The sequence below is a fragment of the Mustela erminea genome, chromosome 11 (genome assembly GCF_009829155.1).
Source record: "Mustela erminea isolate mMusErm1 chromosome 11, mMusErm1.Pri, whole genome shotgun sequence".
Lineage (NCBI taxonomy): Eukaryota > Metazoa > Chordata > Mammalia > Carnivora > Mustelidae > Mustela > Mustela erminea.
In genome coordinates, this window is record NC_045624.1 from 53202703 (window position 1) to 53219028 (window position 16326).

At 42.9% G+C, this 16326-nt stretch overlaps 1 protein-coding gene across 2 annotated transcripts in view; it reads right to left on the bottom strand.

Annotated features, from left to right (window-relative positions):
- The window catches only part of DNAH11 (dynein axonemal heavy chain 11), a 324465-nt gene that overhangs the window by 169809 nt on the left and 138330 nt on the right, over positions 1–16326 (bottom strand). For both annotated transcript variants that reach the window (XM_032305983.1, XM_032305984.1), the window contains 7 exons: positions 15158–15296; positions 10626–10718; positions 9223–9417; positions 8236–8313; positions 6179–6311; positions 2648–2775; positions 1428–1576 (listed from right to left, as the gene is read on the bottom strand). In XM_032305983.1, coding sequence (XP_032161874.1) covers positions 1428–1576; positions 2648–2775; positions 6179–6311; positions 8236–8313; positions 9223–9417; positions 10626–10718; positions 15158–15296 — 915 coding nt within the window. The remainder of the gene's footprint in view (positions 1–1427; positions 1577–2647; positions 2776–6178; positions 6312–8235; positions 8314–9222; positions 9418–10625; positions 10719–15157; positions 15297–16326) is intronic.

A 16326-nucleotide genomic window follows, 5' to 3' on the forward strand; every position in this document is an offset into this window, starting at 1 on the left:
CATATTAATATATTTATAGAAATGATTTATTTATATCTCAGTGCTCCATATGAACTAGTATTGTTTTTCACTTATTCAACAAACACTGAGTTCTTAACATGTACAAGGTGTGAATAGGGTAATGTTCCTGTAAAACTGACAAAGGCATACAGGTGCTAATTTCATTATATTAGCCTGCTCAATTAGCTTTCAATTTATTTACTAATACCGTATCTTCAAGTGATCACATAAAATTTCAGATTTTATTTATTATTTTTTTTTTAAGATTTTGTTTATTTGACAGAGGTCACAAGTAGGCAGAGAGGCGGGCACAGAGGGGCGGGGGGTGGGAAGCAGGCTCTCTGCTGAGCAGAAAGCCTGATGCGGGGCTCGATCCCAGGACCCTGAGATCATGACCCAAGCCGAAGGCAGAGGCTTAACCCACTGAGCCACCCAGGCGCCCCAAATCTATTTTGGTTCTCTGCTCAGCAGGGAGCCTGCTTCCTCCTCTCTCTCTCTGCCTGCCTCTCTGCCTACTTGTAATCTCTCTCTGTCAAATAAATAAATAAAATCTTTAAAAAAAAATAGATTTAAAACTGAAATAAGCGTTTCTCCAGAGAAAATATGTAAATGGCCAATAAGCACATGAAAAGATGCTTGATATGACTAATTATTAGGGAAATGTAAATCAAAACCAGAGTGACATACATTTTCACACCCATTAGGATGGCTGTCATAAAAAAATAGAGAAAATTACAGGCATTGGTGAGAATGTGCAGAAATTAGAATCTTGTACACGGCTGGAGGGAATGCAAAATGGTGCAGCCACTATGGAAAACAGTATGGTGGATCCAGTGAAAATTAAAAATAGAATTACCATACGATCTTGAAAGTCCACTTGTGGGTATATATCCAAAATAACTGGGAGGACTCAAAGATACACCTGTATGCCCATGTCCAAAAAAGCATTATTTGCAACTATCAAAAGGTAGAAGGAGCCCAAGTATCTACCAGCGGATGAACGGATAAGCAAGACGTGCTGCATATGTACAAGGGAACATCATTCAGCCTTAAAAAGGAAGGGAATTCTGGAACATGCTAGAACATGGATGAAGTCTGAAGGCATTATGCTAAGTGAAATAAGGCCACCACAAAAGACAATTACCATATGATTCCAGTTACAAGAGGTATGCAGCAGGATCAGATTCAGAGAGGGAGAAAGGAGAAAGGGACAGAGGGCAGGGCGTATTGGGTGCTTACTGTTTAACGGGTATGGGGCTTCCACTGGGGAGGATGGAGAAAGTTACGGAGACAGTTAGGGGGTGATGGTTGTTTCACAATGTGATGTACTTACTGCCACTGAACTGTTCACTTAAACATGGTGAAAATGTTTTCTGTTACGTATATTTTACCACAATTTAAAAAAAAAAAAAAAAAGCAGTACTCACGGATTCCAGCCCAAATCCTGTGGGTTCACATACAGAATCCCTGCTCTGGAAACAGTAGCTGGGGTTGCAGTCCGCAAGTGGTGGATCTCAAAGAGCAGCCTCATGGAGGAGGTGAGGGCTATGCGCTCATTGCTGGCCAAGGTCAGCACCTGGACAGAGCAGCACAGTGTGAAAGAGGTGCTGCCACTGGGGGGCAAAGGCTATGCAGTGAACTCAGAACACCAAGTACTCCCTCTCCATGGCCACCCCCCTCAGTACAAGTGCCAAAAGTGATGAGCTCGCTCTCCCGAGTTGGAAAAGTGGTGTGAATAAAGATCTCAGTTTATCCCAGACAGGAGCTCACTGACCCCTGAGGAACAAACTCACCAACACGGACTCATTCATGCCAAACACTAAGTGTCTGCAGTAATTACTACTGAACAGAAGATATTTGTTCTAAGAGTTGATTACATGAAAAGGCCTGAATACCACAAAAAAAACAAACTTTCTTTAGAATCTGAAATACCACAATTATCAATTGTGCTAGAGAAACTCATGCAAGTATAAAGATCTCAGACCTACATTTTATGATGAACAGTGTCTTAAAGCGGAAAGCGGTAATTACCGCTAATTTAAGGGGATTCGTAATTCTGTTCTGTAGCAAGGATGATTGCCTATTTCTTTCTCCTAACCCTAACCATAGACCCTGTGTTGCTTTAAGTGGTGTCTCACGGGCCTGGACTATCACGTTTTGTCTTTGCTGGGAATGCTGGATTAGCCACAGCAAAAATGCTTAGAAATGCATTTACACTCATTCTATAGCCATAGGAATTACTTAATTCTAATAGCTAAATTTCATCAATTTACACGGGTACAAACTCACCCTTTTATTATCCAAGTACTGCATATATAACCAAAGATAATAATTTGTCTGGTCAGACAGATTAGAGTTCTAATGGTTAGACACCATTAGAATATGGTGAAGCGTGTATGAACTCAATTCTCAGGTATCCATCCTTCTTTAAAGGTGGTTAAATTTATGCAGACAAGAAAAACGTTATTTCCCTTCAACTCTTTAACAACGAAATTAAGAGCATTATCAGGATAGTGCCACTTATCAAAATAGCAATTACATGAAGAACATTGGGCTAATGATTAAAAACTGGTATTCCAATGAACAAGTGAACAGATCTTCTTACACTCCGGGTGTGGCATTTGTTTAGCACTAAGGTATTATTCACCTTGTTGTCATCCATGACGGTATTTAGTGACTCAATCCACATGGGATCAATATCTCCATCCAGGATGATCCATTTTGGTCCTTCGTGCTTAAGATTCGCTTGTTCTCGCAGAATGGATGAGAAGAGACCTACACATTCAGAGTAAATGATCCACAAGAAAAAATGCTCCATACCATTCCCCATCAGGGAACTACAAATCAAAACCACAATGAGACACTACTTTATGCCAGTTAGAAAGGCTAAAATTAACAAGTCATGGAAAAACAAATGTTGGCGAGGATGCAGTGAAAGGGGAACCCTCCTACACTTTTGGTGGGAATGCAAGCTGGTACAGCTACTCTGGAAAACAGTATAGAGGTTTTTTCAAGAAGTCAAAACTAGAGCTACCCCATGACCCAGCAATTGCATTACTGGGTATTCACCCCAAACATACAGATGTAGTGAAATGAAGGGGCACCTGCACCCCAATGTTCAAAGCAGCCATGTCCACAGTCACCAAACTGTGGAAGGAGCCGAGATGCCTTTCAACAGATGAGTGGATAAAGAAGATGTGGTCCAGGGGCGCCTGGGTGGCTCAGTGTGTTAAAGCCTCTGCTTTCGGCTCAGGTCATGATCCCAGGGTCCTGGGATCGAGCCCAGCATCCGGCTCTCTGCTTGGCTGGGAGCCTGCTTCCCTTCCTCTCTCTGTCTACTTGTGATCTCTGTCGGTCAAATAAATAAATAAAATTAAAAAAAAAAAAGAAAAGAAAAGAAAAGAAAAGAGAAAAGAAGATGTGGTCCATATACACAATGGAATATTACTCAGCCATCAGAAAGCATGAATACCTACCATTTACAATGACATGGATGGAACCAGAAGGGAATTATGCTAAGTGAAATAAGTCAGTCAGAGAAAGACAATTATCATATGGCTTCGCTCATATTCAGAATATAAGGAATAGTACAGAGGATCACAGGAGAAGGGAGGGAAAACTGAATGGGAAGAAATCAGAGAAGGAGGGAAAGCATCAGAGACTCCTGACTCTGGGAAACAAAATGAGAGTTGCAGAAGGGGTAGTGGGAGGCGGATGCGGTAATAGGGTGATAGACATTAAAGAGGGCACGTGATGTGATGAACACTGGGTCTTATACTCAACTAATGCATCGCTAAACCCTACATCAAAAACTAATGATGTACTATATGTTGGCTAATTGAATTTTTAAAAAGCTAATAGAGTATGGAGTTACATGCTCTTTATTTCTAAAATAAACCATTATTTCTATAGGAAGCTCTTTTATTAAGTAAATAAATTTGCTGGGGCTTCTGGTGGCTCAGTCAGTTAAATGTCTGCCTTCGGCTCAGGTCACCATCCCAGGGTCTGGGATCGAGCCCTGTGTGGGGCTCCCTGCTCAGCAGAGAGCCTACTTCTCCCTCTCCCTGCCGCTCTGCCTGCTTACACACTCTCTCTCTCAAATAAATAAATAAAGTCTTTAAAAAGGGTAAATAAATTTGCTGTACATTGGCTTCCTCTTTCTGATGGGCAATGTGGGATACCTTTTGAGCTACGCCTGGACTGCAGACCAATGAACAAGTTTCACTCCCGTGAGGATGTGCCTGACCTTCTCTGAGGCTTTCCCACATGTCAAATAAAGATAGTAGCTTCCTCAAAGAACAGGTGTGGGGACTTATAGGGGCTAACATACATGTATGTTACACCAAAGAAAGACATTATCCTTTTCCATGTACATACATTATCTATTTTAGGCCAAATACTAGTTTATTTTACCTTTCTCTGTTTTTCTACAACAATATTCATGGGATAGAATTCTGAAACTAATTCAGAGGTGTTTTACATTTTTTTGAGAAATTTGGTCATTGGCTTAGTAGTTTATAAGATGAGAAGACAAAAACATTTAAGATTTATTTATCTTACAGTGGGCGGAAGGAGCAGAGAGAGAGAGAGAGAGAGAATCCTTAAGCAGACTCCCCAAAGAGCATGGAGACAGACATGGGGCTCGATCCCAGGACCCTGAGATCATGACCTGAGCTGAAACCAAGAGTTGGATGGCCAACCGACTAAGCCACCTAGTCACCCTGATAAAAATATTTTAAACCCACAGTCCTTTTTGCTGTCCCGACTTTTTCAGGTATTATGTATATTACGTGATGTATGTAATAATCACTGCTTTTTCAAAAACTCAAGTATATAATATTGTAAGAAAAACTGTTTTGATGCACATACGTGGAATGTTTCGTTTCCTGTGAAGCATTTTGTCCAAAAATAAATGACAGTATGCAAAACCTACTACTATGTCTCATTAAAAACAAACAAACAAACAAAAAACGGCCACCTTTCCTAATGATCACAGATCTGAATGGCTTACACAGGTTTTCAGCATAAACTGGTATTAGTCCTTTCATGCCACAATCCTTTAAAAAAAAAAAATGACAGAAAGGCCAAGAACCAGTTTCGATTGTCCCCAAATTATAGAAATAGGCACACACATGGTAAGAAAACCAAGAAGGGTGAGGCGTGCTCCTATAGACAGAATCCTCAGTGAAGCCTTCTCTAAGGTGGCACCAACACCAGATACTTCCTTACCTTAAGACACGCACATTACCTATCATGCTGCCAACAGTAGGACCATCAAGCGCAGGGGCCCCGCAATGGGAAGACGCTTGGCATGTTCAAGGAGGAGCAAGGAGGCCAGAGTGCATGGATGATGGTAGGTGAGGAGCAGAGCATAGGAAACGAGACCAGAGCTGAGGGAGGAGGGATCTAATCACACAGAACCTCCTAAACCTGGGATTAAGGCTGGATTCTAAGGGAGATGGAACCCACCGGAAACTGCAAGCAGAGAATTTGTATTTTCAGGAGCGCCCTCTGTTGTGTGGGAAATGAACTGCAAGGAGACAAGAGCTGGGACGACCGCACAAATACAGACAATAGGTGATGACAGTCCAGGCTGACGCGAGCGGCAGAGAAGGCAAATGGTACTGGAAGACAACAGAGTAAAGGTAAAGCCTATAGGATTTGCTATGAGGCTAAATGCACAGCTTGAAAGGGAGAAAGGACTCAAAGATGGTGCCCAGGTTAGTGCATTTCCTGAAACGGGAAGTAAGATTTTAACAAGAGGATCTGTTTGTCTGCAAACACTTTCAGGACAAGGAACATGTCCCATTAACTTCTGTCTCTGGCGCCTACAATAGTGTCTGTCTGAAACTCAGAGTCTGTGTCTTGCATCCCATACTTCACAGATTCTCTTGAGGCGTTCAAGTTCACTTCTTGCCTGCTTCACAAGGGGGCCCCGACATAAGTGACATGGGATAAAATACACAGCTGTGTGCAAACTTGCCGAATACAAATTGACCACTTATTCAAATCTGGTTTTAATTTATCGGTTATAAATGCTGCTGTGAGCTGCTCCATTTCCGATAATGCTGACACATAAACAATAAATCTACAACTCTGACTGAAATTGGCCTGAACTGAGAAATGGTTTTCTGGGTAAGAAAAACGTTAGCACTTGTAAAGGGGAACTACTACTTGCCATCTTTCCATTCTCGAGTAGCGTGATGTATGAAACCAAAGAGTTCATCTGTTGTCACAGCTTTGGGGTTTAAGTCAGTCCAAGTAGGTTTCTGTTTTGTGTTAACATATGTTCGGTTCAATGTTCTCAAAATCTGAAGGGAAGAAGGAAAAAGCTAAGAAAATTAATACTCCCGTAAGGCAAATGGAAAGCAAATCATTTCTAAAGGATTTTTCTTCTTCATGGTACGTTCCTAGACATCCTGAGTATCATCAGTATGGGGGAAAACGGGCATGTGCACATTTTCGTTCCCATCTTGAAAAATGTAATCCTACCGTCTCTAAGGATCTCTTCACTGGATTCTTGGAACCATGTAGACTAAAGGAAGTCACTCTATCATTTAATATTTTTAGCCACATGGGCAAATAAGTCAACAAGTGTTCCCATGCATGTGGGGGAATCCACGCTGCTTGTACGTAGGTGCAGGAGAATGGCTTAGAGGATGTTAAGACAGAGATGGCTGGGCCTAATCCCGGAGAGTCTAAGGCAGCAGGTCTAGGGTGGGACTAAGGATGTGGATGGCTAATAATGTCCCAGGTGATGCCCGTGATGTTCCAATACCCGGTGACCTAGAGCCGAGGTTCTCAGATGGAGATGGTCTGCACTTGAGGAAGAGGGCGTGCTACTCAACAGAGGCCACGGGTGCTACTCAAGAGCCTGCAGTGAATGTACGGGGTGGCCTCCATGACCAAGAGTAATCTGAGCCAGCACGGCAACCATGAGCACAGCTGAGAAACTCTGGTCGAGATGCCTGAGAAGAAGAAGGCTTGAGTAAGATTCACTGGGTAGACGCTTTTTCTAGGTCTGTTTAAGTAATTGACACCCTAGCTCCGTCATCTCCCCCAAATATCCTTTTTGCCTTCTCTGAAAAGCCACGGCTACTATTTTAGAGCTGCATCATCCTAATCGACCCACAGGTCTCCAGAGGACTGATCAACAACCGCCAAGTACTTTGGAAGAGTAAGTGGCTATGTAACCCGGCCCTGAGCCCCAGTGTTCTAGTTCTATCAGCTTAAGTAAAGGTTGGCTGGGACACAATCAGTGGAGACTAGATGAAAGAAATTGAATGCCTTAGGAATATTAAGCTTGTATTTTTAGAAACCATTAATCTACTGGAAATTATAGAATTTAATTTTATCCTTCCCTGAACCATGGCCCACATCTGAAACTTCCTCTAACAAAATAATTACAGGTCTATCAGTTATCCACTTCAATATTTCAATTATTACATTTTTCACTAGAAAATTCTGATACCAGGCCTCCTTTTGCAATTGTTTCCACTTTGGGTTCAGATCTAAATCCTGGCAAGTTCTATACACACCCATGCTCTAAAGTCTCATATGCCCAGTCTGATTATTTTTAGTCCTTGGCTACTCAGTATGTTTATACCCAAGCACCCTGAATTAAAATGCAGGCAGTTCTGCATAGACTGTCTGCCAACCAAGAAAATAAGTATGTTGCCAGGATTATTGGTAAGATCAAACAAAATCAAGCAGTGAGGTAAAAATGGAGATAATAGTACCCAGAGCATACCATCACCGTGCACAATAAAACACACATGAGGCATCCAGCATAGCTCATAACAGGTACCCCCAAAATGTGGGTTTTGCTGTCTCCCTTGTTTTTCAACATTTCTTTTGCCCCTATAGAGGGCTCTCTTTCTGAGAAAGTACTGAAGGAAAATATTTGGGTTTTTCTTACTGATACGGGAAGGAGAATCTAAAATAACTTGGGAGAGAGAAAAAAGTAGTTTTGATGAATATGGAAAGCCCAATATTCTCTCAGCTTACTCTTCCTATTTCAGCACAAGGCTCTATGTGTTGCACTCTCCCTGCCACTAATATGGGAAAAAAAAAAAAAATAGCATGCCTGGATCAAAAAAGCTGTATTAGAGTCTCAGATTCTAACTCAAAATTATGGGGGACTTCGGCAAAGGGAATGCTTAAATAGAAATGAAAATATGCCCGACCAAAACGTGTTCCTTCCAGGGGTGAAAACAAACAGGCAATTTACCATACCTTACTCTTGCCCGTGCCTGCATTTCCAACCACAAAGACCGAGTGCCGCACAGCCAACAGCTCCTCCAGCTGGACGACCTGTGACCAAACAGTCACCAGTTCCTTCAGTGAGTTGGTCATTTCAAAAGAAAGCAAAAAAACACAATCAAGAACCTCACCCCCCAGCCCTGAAAACAAAAACAAAACCCCACCCGTTTTCTGGCTTAATTCTTGGCTGACAACTCAAGCCAGCTCCCACCAACAAAATGACGTTCCAGAAGAGTTCAAAGAGATGACCCGTGCCAACCGCAGTTTCTCCTGAATCTCCCCAAGTGCAACATGGGGGGATGAACCGAGAGAAACCATTCCTTGGCGAGTCACTGCTACAGGCGGGGCGAGGTACACTAGTCCTCGGCACATGGAAGGCATGACTTACAAAACCACTGCCTCTTCACAAAGTGTTGAACCAAAACAGTACGAGGCTACTGACCTACACCTGGGCAACGACTTAGCTCCTTCATGATATCTAAAGTAGATACTCTCTAAGCGTATTTTAACATCTGCGTATTCACTACCCCCAAACTGAGCATGCGTGGGCACAAGCCCTTAAGTCAGATGTCATACGTGTCGACATTTCTTTCCCCACTAAAAGCAAGTACTAAGGATTTACTTGTAAGTTTCTCAAAGGTGGAGAGAAAAAAGAGCAAAAGGGATTTCTGGTGCATGTCACCAGGAGCAGCAAAGAAATTTTTGTGGCCTGAAGAAAAGTATGCTCACACTTAGAAGCATGACTGAATCGTATCCCTACTCAAGAATGGAACTCTAAAATAATTATTTCTATTTAACTGGCGTAAAGCCTGTCAATTTAGAATGCTTTAGAGAAAATATTAAGATTGCATAAAGGTCCGCGGAATACGTAAGTTCATGTTTTGGTTAAAGACCACTGAAATGCAGTCGTTCTCACGGCAAATCCCTAGAGCTGCTATGAGAAGTACACGCTGCTTTTACCTTAAGAATGAAGCTCTCCTCGGGCTGCAGGTGGAGCTCCAAGGTGGCCTGCCTGACCGTCTGTTCCAAGTGTGGCGTCCTCCTCCGGGCCACGTCCAGGGCGGGAAAAAGGTCACCAACCAGGCCCAGAAACACAGGAAGGTCGTCTGTCACTATTTTAGGCAAATTGAAGTCCCTCAGTGCTCTCATGAGTACCTAGAAAGTAAACACTTTATTGAGGAAGCCAATACAGGGTGTACCAGACACGTTATTTTCAAACCTTGTACCCAAAGCACAGGCTATTGATACTGGTCCTCCCTTAGGATGGCGCCCTATCTACAGGAAGGGTAAATGCTGCCAGGCTCATGTATCAGAACACCAGAAGGCTCTGCTGGTATCCCAAACCTCAGACTCAAGTCAGGGAGCAAGCTCTGTTCCGGCAACTGTTTTGGTCTTGACAAAGAGTCTAAGGCTCTTCCCTCTTTAATCCTCAAACTCCAGGATATAATTAACCAGGCCTATCAGCTCATTGTCTTCAAAAAGAATCTCTGCGAACCAAACCCTTTTTAGTGTGGGTATTTGTTCTTGTATTGGCTGAAAACCAAAGAGGGCTTTAGATTTTAAAAGCAGTAACTTGAACATCAGCATGACTTTTACAGAAAGAGATAAGCGATGCAAAAACACTGATAACATAGCAAAGAAAGGCAAGAAAATCCCTACCCCGCGGTGAATTATGACTGAGAGGAAGACGAAAGCATTTTGGAAGTAGAAATTATGTAAGTGTCCTTTAACACGGAAAGAAACTCACAGGAATAGATTGTTTTCAACTTCTGAAGCCATACAGAATATATACAGTGCTTCAGAGCCACTGTTCTCACTCTTTAATAAAGGAAAAACGCTTCCAAAAAAATTAGAGAAGGCAGCACTTATTGTTCTATCCCCCAGCTGGGATGGAACACCGCCCCAGCCGCTGTGACTAACCACCTGAGCACTTCACTGGTGTCAGGCGACCACTCTTCCCGTTCCATTCCTCACGCTCATCTTACGCCCACGGAAGAGATGCACTTCGCCCCGTGTGATTATGTGTTCACTGACTTTTCAGGATTAATTTCCCAAATCAATTAATCAGATTTTCTAAATGTTCCTCAGAGGAAATCAACCAGTGATTGCTGAATTATGTGATTATGATGGCTAAAATATTTTCTGTAGCTGCTACCTCAGAAGCGCCTAGAAAGCCCCCTTTTCCTTCCTGTAGTCATATCCTTAATAACGTAAGAAATGCCCGTCCTCGGGATGTTCTACAGAAACAGAGATAATGTTTGTTCAAAGTTGCTCTAGGCACGGCCCTCATCCAGGTATACACTCTCATTTCTGTGAAGCTGTTGAGCCACTCACGCCCCAGAACCAAGTCAGCACTGCGGTACCTGATCTTCGGGTCTATTTTTATCTCCTCGTTTCAGAGAGCCAGCTACAACCAACACAGATTTAATAGCGCGAAGTCCCCAGTCATAATGATCCTAAAAATCAAAACATAGGTTATATTTTCTCAAAAATTTTGTGAGGGAGTAAGATTCTCATTCCAGAGGTAGAAGCCAAAGCTCTAAGAAAAGAGTTCAGATAAATACACGCTTTAAGGGTGTGGAGTAGTGTTTTCCTCTCCTCTTTGCAACTGTGGAAACCATGTGCCTTCAGCTTCCTCCTGCCTCTTCCCTCTGGCTCTCTGCCTCTGTCAGCAGATCTCTGCCCACAGCACGGAGCTGCAGCATGTGCCCCAGGCTCCAGTTGCCTTCCCGGCTCTTCTCCCCAGAAACCTGCTAACTCAGGAGTTGAACTACCTGTGCGTTTTCACCTCCAAACATGGCCCACTTCTTCAGTTCAGTGGATAGTCCTGTGAGTCCGCCCCTCCCAGGCCCAGATCTCTACTTGGCCTAAGTACTCTACCTCTTTTTTTTTTTTTTTTTTTTTAAGATTTTATTTATTTGACAGAGATCACAAGTAGGCAGAGAGAGAGGGAGAAGCAGGCTCCCTGCTGGGCAGAGAGCCCAATGTGGGGCTCGATCCCAGGACTCTGAGATCGTGACCTGAGCCTAAGGCAAAGGCTCAACCCACTGAGCCACCAGGCGCCCCTACTCTACCTCTTCATCACTCGGATGCTCTAGCACTGATGTTGGTGTTGAACACAGTCCAAGCTATAGTATTGAAACTTGGTGATAAAATAGTACCTCTCCTTTGAGACTTTCACATAATCCCGATGGAAGATGCCTTTCACAGGCTCAGAGCTCCTGAAGAACAGACCCCAGATCTATTCTCTTTTGTCTTCTAGGTCCCAGCACTGGGCACTGCCCAGGGCACGTGCTCAGGAAGGGGACAACGAGTTAACGGGCTGATCACATAAAATAGGCCTACTGTCTTTTGCCTTTTATCTACAACCCGCAGAGTTGGGTTCTTCTTCAGATATCTTCCAACAATGCCTGTGGGAAAATCACTGCCCTCTCCAAGTATCATCGTCTATAAAAAGGCACATAAAACAATCTAACCACTTCACAGGACTATTGTAGGAATGAAACGAGTTAATGCTTTGTGGGCAGTGAAACAATATATCCATGTATAAATATGTTCTTCAATCCATTAGTGCATTAGTAAATTCAATTTAGTAGGTCTTGACCATCATTTCTGCTGGTAATAAAACAGAACAGAATAGAATGAAAAATACCAGAATGTACTACAAATAGGAAAGGTAAGGAGTGTTGGGTGAAAATTCTTGTTTCACAGCTATGCATATAACACACATGGCTGCATTCCTGAGCTCAACAGAATAAGCAGTATTTGCCGTGGGTCATGGTAAAAATAATCAGTGGAGAGCCACTGGTGCAGAAGGAGACTAGGGCTTGTGGTGAGGAGGGAAGGGGGAAAGCCAGGAGTGTGGAGGCCAGAGAGGTGCTGAGTCAGTGCAGTAAGAACATTAAAGGAGAGGAGGTAGAAGAAATTCCGGATCCAGGTTTAAGAGGATCTGGGGACTCTCCTAAGCATGTGAATGCAACAAGCACTACAATAATCTTCACCATCTTCATTGCTTCACTCCATCGGCCAAAAATGTCCACTGGTCACTACAGGAAACAAACTGAGGGCTGCTGGAGGGGTGGGGGGTCGGGGATGCAGTAACTGGGTGATGGGCATTAAGCCGGGCACGTGATGTGACGAGCACTAGGGGTTACACGCAACTGATGAATCACTGAACTCTACATTGGAAACTAGTAACGTACTGCACGTTGACTAATTGAATTTAAATAAAAATTAACTTGAATTTTAAAAATGTCCACGGGTGGGGCCCCTGGGTGGCTCAGGAGTTAAGCGTCCAACTCTTGATTTCAGCTCATGGCTTGACCTCAGGGTCATGAGACAAAGCCCCACATCAGGCTCTGCCCTCAACGGGGAGTCTGCCTGAGATTCTCTCTCTCCCTGTCCCTCTGCCCCGTCCCCCTCAACATGGGCACGCTCTCTTAAATAAATAAATAATTTTTAAAAAGACATCCACTGGTTCTTCTTAAATCCATCCCTCCAGCTTAGAAAAGTACCAGCGAGTATTCCTAATTCGGCCCTTCTGTCCTGGTCTCTCTGCCTTCCCTCATCTCATCCATGACACTGGCCCAGTCGGAGAGCACTTCTTGCAACTGTTCTTTTACTCCCAACAACACCTCCCTCTTCTACCTATGATCAACTTCTCGTGATTTTATGTCACATAAACCGAATCTCCCAAGTCCTCCGAACTCAGGAATCTGAGGGCTTTGCTTCATTTGCTCTGGTTTACCTTCTTCATCACTGGCAACAGACATATTACGTGGATATAGGAAATGCTCACTAAATGTTTAAACAGGACCACAGGGAATAGATGTGGTTGCAACTCTGTGTTGTTTGGGTTCAATGACATCCCTTTCTTCTGACTCCTGCCCATAGTAAAATTAAAACGAGCTCCTTGCAAAAATAAAAAGGAAATTGGGGCACCTGGGTTAAAGCCTCTGCTTTCGGCTCAGGTCATGATCCCGGGGTCCTGGGATCGAGCCCCATATTGGGCTCTCTGCTCAGCAGGGAGCCTGCTTCCCTTCCTCTCTCTCTGTCTGCCTCTCTGCCTACTTGTGATCTCTGTCTGTCAAATAAATAATAAACAGAATCTTTAAAAAAATAAAAATAAAAAGGAAATTACAAACAGGGAGAAAAATAAAAAATACTTAGTCTTAATACCCAGAGACAAAAATTAAAAAGCACAAACATATGTATATGTATATACATACATATATGTGTGGGTGTGTGTGGGTGTGTGTGTGTGTAAGCATGTATACAATGCACAGAGTCTAAAATAGAAAGCACATGTAAGTTGTATATCACATCTAGTTTGGTATGCTGTTTTCTGCATGCAACACTGTCATAAACATTTTTCTGTATTATTAAATTCACTATGATTTCCCCCACCATGTAAATCTAAAATGACAACATGAATTTCTCTCTCACATCCCAAATTCTGCCTCAGCAACAGGTAATTTAGAATGAGTACCTCTGTCAGTACAGGTAACTATGTGGCTCTAACTGTGGCATTTTAATACTTTCATGCTGGAAGAGTTGCAAAATAATGTCACCAGGAATTAATGAAAGGTCATCAAAAGGGGTGCCTGCGTGTCTCAGTGGGTTAAAGCCTCTGCCTTTGGCTCAGGTCATGATCCCAGGGTCCTGGGATTGAGCCCCGCATCGGGCTCTCTGCTCAGCAGGGAGCCTGCTTCCTCCTCTCTCTCTGCCTCTCTGCCTACTTGTGATCTCTGTTTCTGTCAACAACAATAATAATAATAACAATAAAATCTTAAAAAAAAAAAAAAAAGACTAAAGTCAAAGGTGGCCACGAAGCAGAATTTAAAAATAATGAGGCTGATACTGATGTCATTTCTGTAGCACGTCAGCAGCTTCCGTGAAAGATCAAGAAGCTAGGGACCGCACAGGAATAAAGGCACATTGCAGGGAATACAGTCAGTGGTACTGGCAGAGCCTTGTAGGGTGACAGGCGCAGGCACACTTGTGGTGACCACGATATAACATATAGAGATATCGCATCATTATGCTGCAGACCTAAAATGAATGTAGCATCATTTTCAACTATACTAAAAAAAAAAAAAAAAAGAAAAGAAAAGAAATCCAAGCTAGTGAGGAGAGTAAAGAGTAAGTTTGACCCACTTCAGAGACTAGGGACTTACAGAGCCAAAGTAAAAACAAAAAACAAAGAAGCCAACCCCACCTGCAAATAAAACATGACCACCAAAACAAAAGAATTTTTCATTTAAAATTTATTGAGGGGTTCTTCGGAAAATCAGCTTTTACTTCTTTTGACTCTATGGACAGTCTTGCCATCCCTTACTAGAAAATAATGTTCTCACCAAGAAAAGGACACGTCATAAAATTCCATGTATAATTACAGCACTGCTGAAGGTTAAAGAAAATCACAGAGCCCATCGATTAAAAACTGTACGTAGTTCCAATAAAACAATCAACTTAAGGTGTACCTGGATGGCTCAGCTAGGTAAGTGTCTGACTGCAGCTCAGGTCACGATCCTGGGTTCCAGCTCAGGTCATGATTCTGGGGTCCTGGGATCAAGCCCATCCCAAAATTGGCTACCTGCTCAGTAGGGAGTCTGCTTCTCCCCACGCCCCTCGCCACCGCCCCCCTTCAACTTCCTGTACTCTCTCTCAAATAAACAAAATCTTTTAAAAAAATGGTCAACTTAAAATGTCTCAAATTTAATTTTAGAAAAAAATTTAGAACTGTACAATAAAGATTTTCAAAATTTTACAGAAAATAAAAAAAATTACTCTAAAACATCTAACCGTCCTGTGAGTGACAGACTACCCAGCATCTGTATTTCCAAAGCAGTTTTAATGGGACGTAAAAACCAAGCCAAAGGGAAAAACCACTCACCTGCTTGGAGAGGAGCCCCCTGCAGAGCGTGTACAACGTGACGAACTTGTGGGCTAATGAACGAGCATCTGCAAACCCTTCAGCCACTAACATGATTTCACAGATTAGCTCGATGTCAGGGGCCACCATGGCACAGGGCCTAAAAAGTGAGTAAGAGAATCAGCTTTCTAATGTTATAAGGTAGTAAGTACAAATTGCTGAAATCAAGTGATTAATTTGTATGCATATTCTCACCGTTCCCAAGCAACTCACAATTACCTCTGTCCGTCACAGTTAACGAGACCCTTCATTTCAACTAAAAAAATGTCCCATTTGTTACTAGATAATGTAGGCAACTATGGAATGTGTGAAAAAGGCAGAAGAATGGGTGTAGGAGTTTAAGGGAAATCTCTAAGTATACCCAGTCCACTCCTACAAGTTGTCCCTGCAGAAAGGGATGTGGTATCCGGTGATAGAGGCCACCTTTACCCGTGGCCAGCGCTAGGCTTGTCAATGTTTAATGACCAGCTCTCCAAAATAGAACGTCTGCTGGTTTCCATGCAATAAATACCTCCAGCATGGCTAACCTCCATCTAGCAACAAGGGCTTGGGAAGAGAGGCACAGTAGCACACCACCACGCAGACAAAATAGAAAGGACCTGAGAGCAACAATACTAAACACAGAAATTCAATTAGGCAGCGATGCGTTTTGAGTACAACCATAAGGCCATATAATTTAGTTTCTATCAGCAGCCATGCTTAACCACAAACTCCAAAATTTAAGTTCCAATGAAAATTTAACCATGGGCTCTTTCCAGGTAGTACGGGCCAGTTCTGGTGTGCCGCCTCCTGAGGCCAGCATGGTTAACCTTTTTTTTGTTTGTTTTTTAAAGATTTTATGTATTTATTTGACACAGAGAGAGAGATCACAAGTAGGCAGAGAAGCAGGTGGGGGGTGGGGGGAAAGCAGGCTCCCTGCCAAGCAGAGAGCCCAATGCGGGGCTCGATCCCAGGACCCTGAGACCATGACCTGAGCTGAAGGCAGAGGCTTAATCCTCTGAGCCACCCAAGCACCCCATGGTTAGACTTTTAAGATAAAAATTTACTGAAATGTCACGTTTAAATCCCCTTTTTGGAGGGAGACTTCCAGAAAGTCTTTCCCAAAGACCACTGCCATTTAAAGCGACATC